This window comes from Sorghum bicolor, chromosome 4, assembly GCF_000003195.3.
Source record: "Sorghum bicolor cultivar BTx623 chromosome 4, Sorghum_bicolor_NCBIv3, whole genome shotgun sequence".
Classification (NCBI taxonomy): Eukaryota; Viridiplantae; Streptophyta; class Magnoliopsida; order Poales; family Poaceae; genus Sorghum; species Sorghum bicolor.
Genome location: NC_012873.2, coordinates 61,293,238 through 61,312,318, shown reverse-complemented (window position 1 = coordinate 61,312,318; position 19,081 = coordinate 61,293,238). Strand labels below are relative to the sequence as shown.

General features: G+C 43.0%; 1 protein-coding gene, 1 long non-coding RNA gene and 1 pseudogene across 2 annotated transcripts; all 3 read right to left on the bottom strand.

Moving 5' to 3' along the window:
- LOC110434472 lies at positions 294-2,358 on the bottom strand. The gene is made up of 2 exons (XR_002451982.1): positions 2,300-2,358; positions 294-799 (listed from the first exon to the last, which is right to left on the bottom strand). It is a non-coding gene; the product is annotated as an uncharacterized LOC110434472 (long non-coding RNA).
- Positions 2,743-6,399, bottom strand: LOC8073864 (annotated as a pseudogene).
- Positions 14,851-17,714, bottom strand: LOC8073163 (abscisic acid 8'-hydroxylase 1). The gene is made up of 4 exons (XM_002452640.2): positions 16,991-17,714; positions 16,282-16,858; positions 15,954-16,060; positions 14,851-15,831 (listed from the first exon to the last, which is right to left on the bottom strand). Exons 1-4 carry the CDS (start codon positions 17,528-17,530, stop codon positions 15,619-15,621), a joined length of 1,437 nt encoding a protein of 478 aa, XP_002452685.1. The 5' UTR covers positions 17,531-17,714; the 3' UTR covers positions 14,851-15,618.

Below are 19,081 nucleotides of genomic sequence, written 5' to 3'. Positions count from 1 at the left end.
ACCTCAAAAATAGTTAGGATTTAAAATAAAGGCAGAAGAAGCAAAATAAATTGTGCACAAAGTATATTCTAGTTTCACTTGGTAGTTCATCCATTGCACCTGTTATCATAAATATTAGTTCCCAAGTCCTAGTATCCCACAAGTCATTGCATACAAAGAATTAGGAAGGCTAAGCTGGAATGCAAACCTGCAGTAGAAATCGGCAAGAAGAGATATCTAGGAAGTTTCTTACAGGTGAGATCCGATCATTTTGAAAGCCAGTAAATAATCAAAAAGATAGTGCACATGATCACTGCTAAAAGAATTATAGTGTCCTTCGATTTCTTCCACTTAATGGTGCCTACAATGATGGATATGCATAATTATATGGATGCAGTAACACAGTGGCTGCAAGGAGCCCATTGGGAAAGTAATATTACACAGTAGCGAGTAATACAATTGCATCATAGTCATAGCATAACAAAAAATTGCAATGTCCAAAGGGATCAAAGTATACCAAGAAGACCCTTGATTATCGGGAACTTTTCACCTAACTGCTTGACTTTTTCTTGACCATCTACAAACAAACAAGGCTGTCTGATTGGAAAGGACCACCAGAAAACGCAGAAAACTCCAGGGAGAGATCCTGCTTCCAGCGAAGATCTCAGGCTAGAAATAGCTCGGAGGCCACATCACCATAGAAGCTCTCCCCTTGAATCTTCGCCACTTTCTCCTTCAAAATTGGTTGATACTCTATCTTGCATAAGACAGTCCAACTCTGTGCCATGGCAGCCACTTTGTGCAAGAGTGTCTCCATAATCTGTCACCCAAGTTTCTAAAAACATAAGTCATTTCCAAGTTTCCACAGAGACCAACAAGCTGTTGAGGTAATAACATTAAGCACACAGTTCTTATTTCTAAGCCAAAACTGTCAAATGGAATCTAAGGAATTACCCAACTGTATATTGAAAATATCAGAGATGGTGCACCACAGCTGTTAGGCCGCTACATAGCCAAAGAACAGATGACTAACAGACTGATTTTCACAGCATAAAAGACAAGTCAGATATTCTACTGTCCTTCTTTTACAAAGATTGTCTCATTTCCATGTTCACCTATAGATGACTAACAAACTCATTTAATTTCCACGTTCACCCAAGCCACGTTTCTGGTCTTTCCAGTGCATGTCACAAAAGACATTGATGAAACATGCATGATAGACCACGTATAGAATTGAGCCATCGAATTCTAGCTATCAGGCACCAAGTAAAACTACCATGCTTGAATGCAAAACATCATATATCTGAAATCAACTACAAGGTCATAGGGCCTTGATATTTACTGAGATGACTAAGATGCTTGTGTGGATTCAGGTATTGTAACCTTCAGAGGTCTTCAATGGTATACCCTAAAATGGATCACTTTGTAATGTCTATGATACTTTTAAATTTTAGACGAAGCATAGATGTAAAGAAAGAATTGCAAAGACTGAATTCAAAAGACTGGTTCACAAGGACATGTATAGAGTAATCTATCCAAAAGACCGTAGGGGTTTTGAAGCTGACTTTTCGGATTCAAAAAGTGTTCCTAAACCAGCTAACCTCTTGCTTAGGACAACCATTGAGACAAGCATGTCATTGGACAATAAATTGATCTCTGAGATGATTGAGAATCGCTCTGATACACATCCCAAAAACAGTGGCCACTTCTTAAAAGTCCTACTAAAAAACATGCTGCCACTTTGTGCTGCCTGATTGATCTTGACAATACAACAGTTAGCAGATCTCCTATTCAGTTGACAGAACTCCTAATGCAAAATTCCTACATTGATAGAACTGCTAATTCAAAATTCCTAATTGACAGTGTTGCTCACTTGTGCTTATTGCAAAAGGGAACCACTTGATTATATCTAGATTATATATATGTAAACTGAAATTCACATATCTAGATTATGTAAAAAATTTGGACCAGTTTTGGATTCTAAGTTTTTGCAAGGCTGCAACAAATAAAATTCTGGACAAACCATACAAAATTATATCTAGGTTATATATGTGTAAACTGAAATTCACATATCTAAAATGTAAAATGACTCATTACCACATCTGAAATTTGAAACTACTACTGCCCCTTCTTCTTCCCACACTGAAATCTCAAACTATAGTAACTATGATACTAATTGGATGAGAGAATCCCTTTAATAATGGAATCGCTAGAAATCAAAGACTGCAAAAAATTAGATCTGAATACAGATAACTTCAGGGTTCGTGTGCTTGGTTTCGCATAGCACGAACGAAAGAGAAGGGTGGCCTGGTGGGCATACCTGTTGGGTGCGTGGAGGAGGAGGCGGGCGACGGCGCGGCGAGGAGGAGGCGGGCGAGGTCCGCGCCGCGCGGATCCGCGTGGAGGAGGAGGCGGGCGACGGCGCGCCGAGGAGGCGGGCGAGGTCCGCGCCGCGCGGATCGCGCTGAGGGAGGAGGCGGGCGAGGTCCGCGCCGCGCGGATCCGCGGCGAGGAGGAGGCGGGCGAGGTCCGCGCCGCGCGGATCCGCGTGGAGGAGGAGGCGGGCGACGGCGCGGCGAGGAGGAGGCGGGCGAGTCCGCGCCACGCGGTTCCGCGGCGAGGAGGAGGCGAGCGACGGCGCGGCGAGGAGGAGGCGGGCGAGGTCCGCGCCGCGCGGTTCCGCGTGGAGGAGGAGGCGGGCGACGGCGCGCCGAGGGAGGAGGCGGGCGAGGTCCGCGCGACCGGATCCGCGTGGAGGAGGAGGCGGGCGAGGGCGCGCCGAGGGAGGAGGCGGGCGAGGTACGCGCGATCTGCGTGGAGGAGGAGGCGGGCGAGGGCGTGGATCCGCGCGTCCTGGCCTGGGGAGAGGATGGAAGGAGAGCGCGGGGCGCGAGGATTGAGCGGGCCGCGCAGGACGACGTTTGCAGGAGGCAGGACGAAAGCGGGAGGGGAGAATGTCGCACCAAAACGATGTCCCCTCTTTAGTCTTTTTAGTTGTAGTAGGAGATTAATCTAAAGGAAACTGTGGGATAACATTATGGTTGGATAGACAGGGAGGACCCCTCGAATTGGGGGTTGGTATGTGCCGATTGCAACACGTCGGGAATTCGCGCTCAGCCCACCATCCATTTGCGGCCCACCTCGTGAGCTAACCCATCCCGCAAGCTAAGCGTGGCTCTCAGCTCTGCGTGTATCACTGTCCACCGCACGAGCTGGCCCACCTTGCAACCTGAGTGTTGTTCTCAACAGCTCCGAGTATATCACAGCCCACCCCACGAGTTGGCTACGTCTCAACCTGAATGTTGCTCTCAGCTTCACCAGTATACCATGTGAGCTCATAGAGAGGACAAAAAGAAAACACAATAAAAACAAAAATAGTGTGTATGGGAGGTTGAACAGGAGACCAAAGATTAAAACTATCATTCCTTATAGCTACACAATATACATGATTTGTCTTAGTTATGAAATGAACCGTATCAAACTATCATAGAATATCACAAAAAATATACCATAAAGTATCACATGTATATCACGTGAACATCAGAGAACATCACATGTATATTACGCGAATATCACAATAAATCATAGAAATCACATATATGCTACATGAAACATCGCAAAATACATCATAGAATTATCACATGTATACTATGCAAACATAATAAAATACATATAAAACATCATTGTATATTGCATTAACATTACAAAATAATCATAGAACGTCACATATCTACTACATAAACATCATAACATCTCATGGAATATAGAAAATAAAAAGTAATCATCTTAATCCATGTGTGTTGGAATAAATTAGAGTAAAAATTAGTTATTTTTTACCTTAATCTACTTTAATACATGTGGATTGAAGCACATAAAAGTGCATTTAAAAAAGATCTAAGTTGGGTGGTTGGTTGTTGTACTCCAACTCAGAGTCCCAAACTAGACCACCAACTATCTTAAGATGGTACATTCCACGAACTAAAAATGGCATGAAGGTTTTAGCTAGAAACCAGGTTTACACTATTTACTTCTTTAGAATCACTGTCAAGGGGTTCCAGTTCACATTTTGTATGTCGGGCCTAGGTGACTAGATATAAACCAGAGATTATCAGAAACCCGCCAATGATACTGCAAATAGACATGAGAGATTACATAATTCAAAACTGAAATAAAAAGAATGAAACACATTAATCGTTGTCACTAGAGAATAAAGCAAAAGGTTTGGTAATTAAAAATTAGAACAACTAACAAACCTATATACCTTCCAAGAATTGCTATAGAAGATAAAGCAAAAGGTTGGGTAATTAAAAAGTAGAACACCTAACATACTTATATACCTTCCAAGGTAAATTGGGCTTTCCAGCAAAAGCATCGACAGTAAGGCAGAAAGCACTGGTTGAAGAGCGATGTACAGAGCCACCACAGCAGGGCCCAAAAGTTTGTTGGACCATGTTAGTAAACAATTATTAAGAGCAGATGAGATAACACCCTGGAATAAGGGAAAGAAATTGAGTTTGAGAGAAAAAAACTATATGATATATATTAACTTTGTTTTTTTTAATCTATAAATACTAATGTAATGGGATGCAATTCAAAGCAATGCATCAGAAGCACACATACATATGAACTGATGAGAACATGTAACGATGTAGGAATAAGACAAAAAGAATTATAAAATGCTGATAATAGTTTCATAAGACACATGTAAATTGAGTGCAAATCTTACAGCATATACAACAGTAGCAAGCTCTGATCGAGTCAAAGACCTGTCCTTTTTGTCATTTGTTGCAAAAGTTCCAGAAATGACCATCAGAATAGCTCCAAAAAAGTATGAGTATGCTGTGAGTGATAAACTCAAAGGATATTGCACCAAAATAGGAGCCCCAAATAACATTACAACAATAATGATAATCATAAACCCTAAACCCTAAAACCCTAAACCCTAAACCCTAAACCCTAAACCTAAATCGCAAAAATTGACTGAAGATATTAAACTTGAATTCAAATTGCAACATAAATGTAATATTAGTCGAAGGATGCTGGACACATTGTCTACATATAAAGAATTAAAGACTAATTTTTGCGACTACAATGGATTATACTTTCTTCAGTCAATGACTAAGAATCTTTGGTTGTTCTTCTATGCTTAGACAAAATCCAGTTCTTAAAGTTGTGATGGGCTGATGGCCAGTTGGCCCCGTATCATGTCCTTTCTAGGGTAGGAGGAAGATGCGAGGAACAATGGTTGTATGAATAGGGGAGTTTGGATCTAATAGATCCTTAGCATTTAATTCAGATTTGACCTCGCCCCCCCCCCCCCCCCCCCAAAATCCATGGACTCCATCAATTGAAATAGGTAGTAGAATGTTGATCAATCGATAAAGTTGCCAACATTTCTTATGCCTTTGTCGAAAGAGCTTACAAAGGCTTACTCAAATTGTGCTTCCAAGCATGTCAATCTTTCCTTTTTCAAGCAAACAATAGCATCGATAGAAAAAAAACATTAAAATGCATAAGCAAACAAGTTGATTGACAGCCGGGAAATGGCAAGTATGGAAATACCTGAAAAGCGAAATAAATAGCCATACAGAGACAGTCAAGCACAACACTCCAATATGCAACTTTTTCAGCCCAACCAACCTGGATGGTTCAGTTTGTGACTGTGACATACTAGCAGGCATAGCACCTAGCTCGAGCTCGCCACTACGAAATAGCGCTGGTCCCCTATAAAGCACTATAAGGACAATGCCGAGCACACAGACTACTGTGCCACCAATCTTGGTGCGGCCCTCAATCGAGACCAAGCTTACAGTTTCAGTCCTGCAAACAGGCAATGTTTTTTAACACATAGCAGAAGTAGACTCGAGTGCGTTGACATGTGTGAACGAGAGACTGACCTCGTAATGACGGCTAATATCAAGGTGAAGACAGGGATTGGACGACTGAATTGCAGCGGCGTAGGTGGGATTGGTGTAGCTCAGGCCAAGCAAAAACAACAGCTGGTTGGCATAGATGCTGCAGGCCAAATACGTCTAGATCTGTCAAAAGCAAATTTGCAAGCAACGACAACAGCACTGGTTGTTCAACATTGCGCCAAACCGAGTGAGTGGACTTTACCCTGTGAGACCGAGGATGAAGAAGGAGACCAGGAGCCTCCAGGTCACAGGTGGCAAAGCCTTGGCGTGCGAGCCGCGATGCTGGAAGACGGCGAGGGGCGCGAGGACGGCGAGGGCGAGGAGGTCGCGGAGGACACAGAAGACGACGCGGTTGACGCCGACGTTGAGCGCCAGCTTCGCGACCACGTGGTACCCGGCGTTGATGCGTTGCGAGCCCACCATCGCCGCGTGCGCCCGCCTCCCCTCGCCGTTCCGCTCCCCGGCCGCCATCCCCGCCGAAGCCTATCTTCCACTCGCCTCCGGTTTCCGGTCGTACTCGTCGTTTCAATTTCAGTATAGAGCGTTTACTACAATCGATTGGGCTGGGCTTCTTTGTTGGTCAATTGGCTGGGCTAGTTGTCGATAAACATATTTGGTCCTAACAACTCCTGGGCCTCGGCGGCCGTTGTCGAAAGCCACGGTTTCACAAAGTATCACTATTAGGCTGAATGGGCTGAACATCTTTGGGCTGAATGGGTCGCATTTCAAGTTTCACAAAGTTTTTTCTGTGTGAAAAATGAACCTGATATTTTAAAAGAAATAACGTACTACCTCCGTACTTCAATCACGGTTGACTCGAGACAAATTTTATACTCCTATAACATACATAGTACCGCAACAATAGTTAGAGCTCCCTTACAGAATTAAGAAAAAATGAAGACGTACAGTAGTTAGAGCTGCGAGATTACTCTGCCATAAAGAATAGTTGAGCTGACTCAGCTCGGCAGCGTATCCTGGCCTCCTGTGGTCTTATGAAGCTGATGGAAGCACATGGATCAAAGGATCATGGCTGCCACCTGTCCTGCTTTTTGGTCAAACTAACACTCCCGAATTTTGAAGTCAACATGTCAGTCAATTATTCTCAACTAGGACTAATCAATTATTCTTCTTATATTAAACAACCTTTTCCCATAAAAAATGTCTGTATTATTAGCATATGTCATGCTCTAATAATAAGGCAGTTCTCACTTCTCGAGACACTGTGCAAAGGACGTGCCAGAAAAAAAGGAACAGTGGAGCAGTTGACTGGAACTATCATATTTATATAATAAGTTGACATTATAGACTCGTAGTTATTGCATGTATGAAAAAGGCTGGTTAGATTTTTCGTTTTTCTTCTATGATAAGGAGATTCATTGCACACATATATATAGTAGTCAAGGTTTTGACTTTCTCAAATGCAGTGTTTTCAATGATAAGGGAAAAAGGCGCGCATTGTTGTCATTCATCACATCACCCGACACTTCAACGGGGCTCCACAGATGCGCCACGGCCCACGGGAGTTGACCTTGCCCCCATGCATTTAACCAATCACAAAAGTCCAACAAAAACAAAGTACGACAGGTCAGGAAAAACAGTTTTAGAGTTTGACTCGATCAATATATATAGTTCACCCCGAAATCCAAAAAGTTTTCAAAATTCCCTATCACATCGAATCTTGCGGCACATGCATGAAGCATTAAATATAGACGAAAACAAAAACTAATCACACAGTTTGACTGTAAATTACGAGACGAATCTTTTGACTCTAGTTAGTCTATGATTGGACAATATTTACCACAAACAAACGAAAGTGCTACAGTTCCGAAAACTTTTTAGTTTTCAGAACTAAACAAGGCCATATATATATAATGCTATGCATGCTTGCGTATTTTCCGGCCACCTGCGAAATATAAAAATATGTGGAGAAGTCATCCATGCATGCATGCATGCATGAGGACGCTGTTGACATTTTTTTTTTCTAAATATAAAATAGAAAAATGATCGATCTGAAGCTGTCGCTCCATTTCTAAATTAACAATTTTGTAATGCAATAATTGCATATATGTGGATATGTTCCCGTGGACTTTACTAGCTTGCTGGATCGAAAACCAAAAAACGTGGATACTGTATATACAGATAGATATTAGAAGTAACAATGCCAAATTAAAGAAATACTACATATATAATTACAGACTTATATATATTATCCATGACGGCTTGGTGGATATATATGCATGCATTTGAAGTCGATCTAGTAGGTCGAATGGAATAAAATATGGCAAAAATAATTTGCGATGGAGAGACCCACGTTAATTGCACGCATCCGGCAACCATACAGAGAAACGGGAACTCTTCAGTTGGATTCATTCGTCAGAACCAAGAAACCGATGCAGTCAATCACACATTTGTTTATAGACATGATGCGTCCTCAATGTGGAGACCTAGCTAACCTTGCACGTTGACTAAGCTGGTACCCCTTGAAGCACGCATTTTTCCATTATAAACTTTTCAATAATGTGAATTCGAAAAAAATACTATGTCTTCAGATTATTCATAGAACTCTCTCTTATGGGAAGTCCCAAAGAAAATGTGACCAGCTTAGAAGTAATTACACAGTTTTTTCGTCAAGAAAAAAATTGTAACTAAAATTGTAGTTGAAGAAGACTTGAACCTTAGGTGATTGAGGCCTTGTTTAGTTCACCCAAAAAACAAAAAAGTTTTAAAAATTTTCTGTCACGTTGAATCTTTCGGCACATGCATGAAGCATTAAATATAAACGAAAATAAAAACTAATTGCACAGTTAACTATAAATCGCGAGAAGAATCTTTTAATTCTAGTTAGTACATGATTGAACAATATTTGCCACAAACAAACGAAAGTGCTACAGTAACGAAATCCAAAATCTTTTCGCATCTAAACTAGGCCTGATTAGATACATGACCATGCTTCCCATCACCAACTAGTAATAAACTAATAAGTTATTAGACTCCCATAATGTGATGTATGCCGATAATATCCTAGCTAATTAAGGAAGCGCATAGACGAAAATCAAGTACCTGGCTATATCAAATTGAAGAATTAAACTCGGATGAGTAGGTTTTAAAAGGCCCAATCAAATTAGAGTTCGCCAAACATGCCCTTATCTCTGAGAAGCCTTTTCTTCACGATTTTATTCACGTTGACTTCTGGCATTTAAATACATTAATTTGCAAAATCTTTTTTTCTCTATAAATGTATCTGGACGCGATCAGAAGATTTTGGACGTCGGCAAGATGGAAATAAATATGCAACAGAAAAGGCTGACTTTCCTCATGGCCGAAATGCATACTCCTACTCCTTGGACCTGTAGTTTTCACGTGACACGTGTTGGTGAGCCGCGCACCATCCAAGCGGACGAACGCACATCGCGCCACGTGTGGCTGAAGCATGGTGCCTCAGTTTCCACATCCCTCGTCGCATTGGAATGGTCCAGTTTTTCTCCCCTCTTTCATTTTCGTCGTGTGGACACTAGTACTCCAGGTTTTCGAGCAAGCTGATAATTAATTAAGGCCTTGTTTAGATCTGAAAAACTTTTTGAATTTTAACACTGTAATATTTTTATTTTTATTTGACAAACAATGACCAATTATAGAACAACTAGGCTTAAAAGATTTATATCACGATTTATAGACAAACTGTGCAATTAGTTTTTGTTTTTATCTATATTTAATGCTCTATGCATATACCGTAAGATTCGATGTGATAAGAAATCTTGAAAAGTTTTTGGTTTTTAGATGTACAAACAAGGCCTAAGCCCAAGCACGGAGCAGCTTTAGAGCAAGGTCAATAATTACAACCAAATGCTTGACTATAAGCCAAATGATAAGAGCTAAGTTATATAGTGATTGTCTCGTAGTTGTCTCTAACATAGCTTCTATTTTTTATTCCTTCTCATAACATTTGCTATTTAGATCCACCACTGACTATACATTATTGTCTAGCTTGACACTTGCATGAGAGCTAAACTACCATCTTCTTTCTCTCTTCTCTTATTTATATCAGCATTAATTTAGCTATAAATCCATTATTATACATGCACTTACAACTTCAGATATACGAGACTGACAAAATTTTGACCAAGATACTTTGGCCTTGTTTAGTTGGCAAAATTTTTTGGTTTCGGGTACTGTAACAATTTCATTTGTATTTGGTAATTATTGTTCAACCATAGACTAACTAGGCTCAAAAGATTTGTCTCATAAATTACAGACAAACTGTGTAATTATTTATTTATTTATTTATTTATTTATATTTAATGCTTCACGCATGCGTCCAAAAAATTGATATAACAGAAATTTTAAAAAAATGGAAACTAAACAAAGCCATATACCCCCTCCGTCCCAAAAAGAGTGACGTTTTTTACTTTGAGACATCGCGTTTGACCGTTCGTCTTATTCAAAAATTTTATGTAAATTACAAAATAAATTAATCATGAGCAAAGTATCTCTAATGATAAAATAAGTCTTAACAAAATATATAATATTTTTGTAAAAAATTTGAATAAGACGAATGATCAAATAAGATATCTAAAATTCTAAAACGACACTCTTTTTGAGACGGAGGAAGTATGCAAGAGAGTAGACAAATTAAGGCCTTGTTTACTTCCAAAATTTTTTGCAAAATATGAATAGTGACACTTTCGTTTGTATTTGATAAATATTGTCCAATTATGAACTAACTAGGGTCAAAAGATTTGTCTCGTCAATTTCGACCAAACTGTGCAATTACTTTTTATTTTCGTCTATATTTAATACTCCATGCATGTGTTTAAAGATTCGATGTGACGGAAAATCTGAAAAATTTTGCAAAATTTTTTGAAAGTAAACAAGGTCTAAAGGAGGAGATTCCTGCATCAATGGTGCGGATCGGAGGTCGCTACGCTAGCAAGTGACCAGTGAGCCAGCTCGCCCCCCGCCGGTCCTGAAACGGACAGGACGGGACAGCACAGGATGGCAAGTACGGAAACGGAGAGCCCATGAGCCGCCTCGAGCTCGTCGTCTCCGATCCGGTCGCACTCACGCACGCGCACGGCCGCGGGAGCCATTAGTATATGCCGCATTTCTTCGTCGAGCGCGTAGTATACGTCCAGATGGCCTGGATCACCGGTGGAGGCGGAGGCGGGAGGCGGCAGTAAAGAAATCGGGGACACTGATTGGCCTGTCCACGCATCCGTCCGTCGGCCCGGCAGGCGGCAGCTGCCCAAGGGCCCTGGCGAGTAATGCCGGCCGTGCCCGACTGGCTGAATAATTGGCACAGAGGATAGGATTCCATCTGTCCCGCCATTAGAGCTGGGGAGAGGGAGAGGCAGACGACCTGCTGCTGCCGCCGCCGCTTCCTGGAAGCTTCGTCGTCCCGGCCCCCGGCCACTCCGTTCCAGGCCCATCATTTTTAACTGCATCGGTGCCGGAGGCTCTCCAAAGTCAATCGCGCTCACCTATCCTCAGTTCATCACTTCATCTCGAGGGAAATCGGGAAGTACTCCTAGTAGTTTAGCTTAATCTGGCGGGAGATCCAAGGGACACGGAGGAGTCGTTCATGTATCGGGCTATCAGCTCAATCTACGTCTCATCATCAGGGGATTGGATTAGAGAGAGAGAGCTAATAGTCCCCCTGTTGCTAGCCCTTCGGCGTTTGAACTCTGAAGCAGGCTAGAAATAGTTATAATATAGGTCCAGTTTTAAGGCCTTGTTTAGTTCCAAAATATTTTGCAAAATAGAAATAGTAGTACTTTCGTTTGTATTTTACAAATATTGTCCAATCATAAACTAACTAGACTCAAAAGATTCGTCTTGTCAATTCCGACCAAACTGTGCAATTAGTTTTTATTTTTATCTATATTTAATACTCCATGCATGCGTCTAAAGATTTGATGTGACGGGAAATCTGAAAAATTTTACAAAAATTTTTGAGAACTAAACAAGGCCTAAAGCTATGGATGTTATCATAAGGGAGCGTTTCCATTTGTGTGACTGTTGTACAAACCAAACAGCATCTTAGTTCTTCTCATCTTAGAGAGGCCGGGCAAACTGCTGCAATCCCTAAAACAACATGCGCCCCCCATACATTATACCATCATTTCCTTTTTCTGTGCAATGGCTTGGTTGACATCTATATCTATGTCAAATATGTTTTATAATCCTAAACCTCACTTGCTATGTATCATGACATGCAGGTTGTTCACTTCAGCAATGCACTATCAATTGAAATTTAAAACCCACTAACACATGCAATTGTGATGGTCACCAAGACACACAAGCATTTTGTTGCCCATGTCAATATGCCACATAATTCAATAAATCCGAAGTTCTCGTAGCAACGCGCGGGATATGCTTTTAGTTACTATTTAAACTCCGGTTGTACCCTTTATGCTAATTCCAATAATTTTTCTTTCAAACTATAGTACAACATAAAACCTCATACATGTATCTAGGAAATTGCGAGCACCCGCCGGTGTCAAGTCAAGCAATTAATCTTGGTGGACAGGTTCCACCAAAATGAACTCAACAAATCGAACTATACTCAGTTCACACGATGATTCTAGTATGTACTAGAAAAAGTGAGCAATTTCTACAATTTTCCCAAATAGAAAAACATCTTAATATGAATTTTATAGTGTCAATTGTTGTTCATTATCTGTTGCCGGATATAGTAGTGTTTTGATAGATATTATTAAGTTGAACATCCACCTAGAATAGTGGTTACACTTTTTTACAACTGGATAATAGAATACGCCTTAAATTAATACTTTTGTGCAAAATAAGTTTTACCTAAATCCTTTATTGATACTAGGCCATCTAAAGCATACCCTCTCGTTGGAGCATATAAGTCAAACTCATGGATCTTTCATGAGTATCTAGCATCACCCAAAGATAATATACGGTGACTAACAATCGAACCCATATAAGTGTGTTCCTCAAAAATTGTCATGTAGGACAATAACTTTGCTTTAACAAGCCATTTGAAACACATTAAGGTAAACTAACCTCTCTTACAGAATAGGAGACAAGTGCATCTTAGATGATATGGACCTTAACATCTCTCCTCATCACAGTCTGCCACTTAGATTGTTTTACCATCCTACTTAACGGGTTCTCCAATCACATATAACAAGTTACCACTATGATATGTTTTAGGTGGGTCACAAGACCATCTCACTCGATGCACTATCTACCCACATTACTTCGTATGCGACAACATATTAATAAATTGATCTACCAGATTCTTAAATGTACGCTATCATTCCAAAATTTCACAGTTTTCGACGAACATATTTCGATCACCTCTTTATATGACTTGTTGACTTCTTGTTATCCTTAGAACTGTTTACTTTGGCAATCACTTTCCGGTTATTACATTTCAAAGAAATAGCTGATGTAGTTTTTCAACCAACAGTTTATCTATAAGGAGTTCACGAATGGTGGTATCTAATGATAAGACTTTAATAGAACAACACGACCTCCAAGTCTAAAAACACATACTCACTTGTGGCATAAATCTCATCAGCATCAAATATTCAGTTGAAGCCACCATGACCCTCAAGTACCCTATTTAATAAGAGCACACATACTCCATGTATTTAAGTTGAGTTAACATATAGTCAAATCGCATATGGAACTAAAACTACATTGCAACATAACGTTAAATACGGGTCTAGGAAGAATGGCCCTCACTTGGTGCTCTCACATGTCAGAATAGAATGGCCCAAGAGGTGGGGATGAATGGGGCTCTAAAAATCTAAAGCAAGAATCTTAACGTATGCAAATTCTAAACCCGGCTCCAAGCAACTTGGCATCTAAGTTCTACTAGAGAGAACCAAACTAAGAAGAACTTAGGTCCATCATAACTGATCAAGACCTTAGCAAAGTTGGCACTATATAAGATACAGGTCCTTAAGAACAAGAATAAAAACATATTCTAAGAATTCTACAAACTAATCTTAATTGTCACTCAATGTAACTTGCACACAAAATAACCAAGCAAGTAATAATGCAAGAAATGAAAGAGGGGCAAAGAGAGAAGAATATTTTTCCGCATGGTATCGAGTGTTTGTCACGACCCCTAGTCCATGTTAGAGCACCAAATAGTCAGCAAGAGACTTTATTAAGCTCTGCTTCACTCATCCATATCCTACAACCAATAAATAAACAGAACACTTGGAATAGAAAACTATTTGCAAAAGTCATTTTGAAGAAAAATATCGAGATGCCACCATCAAAAGGAAACTAGCTACTCACGTTGTTTGCTCGGGTCACCTTGCTATTTGTACTGCCTCCGTCCCAAACACAATGCAATTCTAGCTTTTATTGTTGATTAAAGTGCTAAAGTTTAACCAAATTATTAAAAATAACTATTAATATTTATAACGTTAAATAAGTATATTATGAAAAATCGTTTCATAAAGAATCTAATTATACATACAATTGTTAAATTTTTATATAAATTTGGTCAAATTTGACCTATTTTAACATAAAGTTTTTATAATTCGCATGCTTTTAGGACAGAGCGAGTACTGATAACCCGTAGAAGATATTTAATACTAATCAATACGTGCAGAACGAGAATAATGGAACAGAGTCTGAAGATCATCAGGGTCGCAACGTGGATCATGGTTTCTTCAGTTTGACCCGGGGAAGTCCGTACTACTCGACACCCCAAAGTCCTGCAGATTATTTTAATTTTTCTTCCTTCAGAGTTGAGAGCTGCAGTGGCAGTGCATTGCAGACTTTGTTCCTTGGAAGCGTGCACGGACACAGCACATCATTAATGCGATCGAGAACTGATATTGCTTACTATAATTATCGCCGGAGATGGAGTAAACCGATCGAGCAACGCAATGAGCTGAGCACGCACTTGAGAATCCAAATTAATTAATTATTAGTAGTACGGGCAGGGGGCAGTAGCTGTTACAGTATATGAATGAAAGCAGTCGCTGTCTTTTGCGTTGGACGAAACAAATACAAGGCGAGAGGGGTCGCCGTCCCGGGCCTTGGCTGCGGGCGGGAAGCCGACGTGGTTTCCTTTTGACTCCGGCGATGCATCCAATCCATCCATCCGTCCAAGGATTATTCGGCCTAGCTGCCAGCCTGCTTTCAGGCGGACAACCTAGCTAGCAATCTTACAATCCCAATCATGGTTCTTCTCTCCATCCTATAGGTGTTGTCTGGCTGGCTTAGTGGCTCATAAAAAAATCTACTAAAAAAGAAGAAGGAGAAGAAAAAAAATGGTTTTGTTTTACAATTAAGCAGCGCTACTTCTTTGTGGCGCTGCGCTGAGTGGGTCATCTGATGCCTACTGGAGTACGTAGCTTAGACTGACTGACACCTACGCGGCTATGCCTAATTTTGTGTTTTTGGTCTTGTCTTCCGGCTTCTTGGGATCTGGCCCTACTAGCTGAAGAAGAATCTGTACACGGACTTCACTTGCGTTATCTGATGATCCCATGCCTGCCTGTGCCTGATGGCCGTCACCGTCCCCATCGTGTCCGATGGCGACCGCCGCACGCGGCCGACGCCCAATCCCGGAAGCGGTTTTCAGCGTTCCTAGGTAGTACTAGCATATACCACCGATCCATCCATCCATCAGCTTGTTCGTTGTTGGTTTTGGTTTGGTTCCGTTAAAGCCGTGGGTTTGGTGTGGCTCCGATCCGATCCACATCTCGGCAGCTCGGGTCATCAAATGAAATCAGTCCTTGCGAAGGAAGGTCATGGGCAGGCCGTTGAGCGGCAGCGCGAAGGGGCCGAACTGCACGCCGCTCTCGGACTTGGAGGTGGACCACCTGTACTTGGTGGCGAGGTGGTGGAAGAGCACCAGCATCTCCAGCTTGGCGAGCTCGTTGCCCGGGCACGAGTGGGTCCCGTTGCCGAACGGCATGAACGTGTTGGGCTTGGGAGCAACCTGGAATCGCATCAGAGGAGAGCCATTCAGATCGTTAGAGGACATGACATGCTCGACCGATCGATCAGTTTTTCAGAGAAACACACAAATGGCGAAGCAGAAGCCAAGAGAGACTGACTGACCTCGAATCGGGAGGGGTCGAACTTCTCCGGGCATGGGAAGTGGTCGGGGCTGTGGTGGATGTTCCGGAACAGGGGCATCACCTTCCAGCCCTTGGGGATCAGGTACCCTGCAGCCAGCACACACCATGATGAGTTAGTCTATTCATTTCGGTTAGGAACCCGTCCAGTTCATCCGCAGCAGGCAGCAGCGCACGACCGGGACCGGGACCGGGACCGGGACCGGGACGCCTCCAATCCAGCGTGAAACGGTGGCTGGCTGGCGAGAGCCGACTAATAACTCTAGTACTAGTGGTATCGGGAGGGACGGACGACGTGACGCCTCGCTCACCTTGGTACTCCACGTCCTCCACGGCCTCCCGGAAGGTGAAGGACAGGATGGACGCCACCCGCATGGTCTCCTGGATCACACGGCTCGTCATGCGCATCCGCCTCGTGTCCGCCCACGTCAGGGGCTCGTCGGAGGAGGACCCCTTGGACCGCGCGATCTCCTGCTGCTCCTCGATGACCGCCTTGAGCACCGCGGGGTTGTCGCCGAGGAACTTGACCATCCAGGTGAGCACGCTGGCGGTGGTGTCGCGGGCCGCGAAGATGACCCCGATCACGTTGTCCGCGATCTGGGCGTCCGTCAGCGCCTCGCGGTCGTCCAGGAACGACGCCAGGAGGTCCCTCCCGCGCTGCTGCTGCTGCTGCTGCTGCTGCCGCCCGCGCCGGGCCTCGATGATGTGGGCCACGATGGCGCCCAGCCGCTTCCGGGCCTTCATGGCCTTGTGGAACAGGGTGCCCGGCAGGTTCACCGGCATCGAGTTGTACCCTTTCTCCAGCGTCAGGTAGCACTGCTTCAGCTCCTCGATGTACCGCATCTCCTCCTCGCCGAAGATGGACAGCAATGCCACATTCAGCGCGTACTGCAGCCAGCAAGCAGAGGTCACAGGATCAGCGGTCACATTCAGAATCAGGGCAAGGATGGAAGGGAAGGAACAGAGCGGCAGAGCAGAGCATATATATTATGAGGAAGAAGAAGAAGAAGGAGAACCCACCAGCTTCATCTCTTGGAAGGTGTTGACGAGTTGTCCGTCCCAGGAGTCGAGCGAGCGCAGCGCGACGGCCTCGATGGCCGGCACGGAGCCGCGGATGGCCTCGGGGGAGAAAGCCCGGGAGACGAGGCGGCGGAGGTGGGTGTGGTAGTCGCCCTGCTGGAAGAAGATGGCCTGTGGCCCCAGCATGCGCTCCTTGCTCGCCGGGAACGTGGGCTTGAAGAGGTGCGCCTGCGTGACGAGCACGAAGCGCGCCGCCTCAGGGCTGGACACCATCACGCAGGGGCAACCCAGGATGTGGGTCTTGAAGATGGGCCCGTACCGGTTCTGCTTCCGGGCGAAGAACACGTTGGGGTTCTTGGACGAGTAGAGCTGGAACGTCTCGCCCACGTACGGCCAACCCATCGACCCCGGCGGCAGAGGCAGCGCCTTGCCGCACGACGACGCCGGCGAGGCGGACCGCCGCTTCCGGCTGCCGCGGACGGCGGCGCACAAGAGCACGATCGGCGCCAGGAGGCAGACGAAGAGCAACAAGGCGCCCATGATGGATGGCTTTTTGACTTGCTCGCCGCTCTCTCTCTCTCTCTCTCTCTCTCTCTGCTTGTTTGTTGCGGTGAAAGGACGTAAGCAGCTGGAGCTAGGGGAGGGAGGAGACTGCAACCAACGGCGGACGAGGAGGAGAAGAAGAGAAGGGGTGTTGGGGTGGAGGGAAAGGCGAGGGAGGTGGCAGCTATTTATAGATTGGCGGTGAACCTTTAGTCTCTCCCCAAAAATCTACCAGCACGACGCATCGGCATCGCACTCCACCACAGGGGGCCATGGCCATGCGACTGGGCGAGGGGAGAAAGAAAGGGAAGGGGGAAATTATTGCGAGCGCGCGATTAATTGAATCCATCGTTCGCTCCAGCTCAACCTCTCCCTTTCTGGCCCTGTCTCCGAGCTAGCGGATACCGGACACGCACGCTCTCGTACTGCTGCCACTGCCCACTGCCGTAGCTCGGTTTGTCTGGTTGCTTATACGTCTCACTCAAAAACTAAAAACTTTTCAAAATTCTCCGTCACATCAAATCTTACGGCACATGCATGAAGCACTAAATATAAATAAAAATAAAAACTAATTGTACAGTTTATCTATAAATCGCGAGATAAATCTTTTAAACCTAGTTACTCCATAATTGAATAATATTTGTCAAACAAAAACGAAAGTGCTACAATCCCAAAAACTAAAAATTTTTAAAAACTAAATAAGGCCCTAGTCCTCCTGGCCTCTCGCCGCTGCATCAGCTGGCAACCCTTACCGCAGTATAGCTCTCTCGGCTGAGCATCCTTTACCAAGACAAGATAGGCCTTGTTTACTACACTTCAAAAATAAAAAAACTTTTTAAGATTTTCCGTCGCATCGAATCTTGCGGCATATACATAGAACATTAAATATAGATAAAAACAAAACTAATTGCACAGTTTGCCTGTAAATCGCAAGACAAATCTTTTAAGCCTAGTTACTCCATGATTAGACAATGTTTGTCAAATAAAAACGAAAATACTACAGTGTCAAAATCTAAAAAATTTTGGATCTAAACAAATCCATAGTTACTAGTTGTAAGAGGATTATTTTAACACAAATAACTTTTTTTCTCTGATCAAATATGATTCATTTCTGGAACAGAAAGTAACTCATTGTATGAATTGTCCTATATAACAACTTCACACGATTTTTAAGTATGCGTATAAAACTAATTCTTGATCTAAATATAGTTTTTCTCTCTCTGTTAATAAAATATAAAATAATATACTTAGAGCTAGCTTATAATAAGTCATCATTGAAGATGCCCTTAGTTGTTAGCTATCCTTCTCAAATTATCATGTTCGCTTAAGCTTATCTGCCGGATCTGTCAACCATTTAATCATTTAGCGAACATAATTTTTAGCCATAGCTTATCAGCTAAGCGAATAGGTTCGAACTCAAACTTTTCTACCTATTGGCCTGCTTGGTTTATTAAATTTTATATAGTGTACGCTTTCTATCTCAGAAATAAATTGAAATGAACCGCTGCAAAAGGAGGCCTTCTACTAGGAAAAGATTGACATGAGCTT

Coding starts and splice junctions, on each gene's coding strand:
- LOC8073163 (XM_002452640.2), bottom strand. CDS start 17,530: ATGGGCGCCTTGTTGCTCTTCGTCTGCCTCCTGGCGCCGATCGTGCTC. Junction 16,061..16,281: donor GGAGGACGTGGAGTACCAAG/GTGAGCGAGGCG, acceptor TGCTGGCTGCAG/GGTACCTGATCCCCAAGGGC. Junction 15,832..15,953: donor TCGACCCCTCCCGATTCGAG/GTCAGTCAGTCT, acceptor ATGCGATTCCAG/GTTGCTCCCAAGCCCAACAC.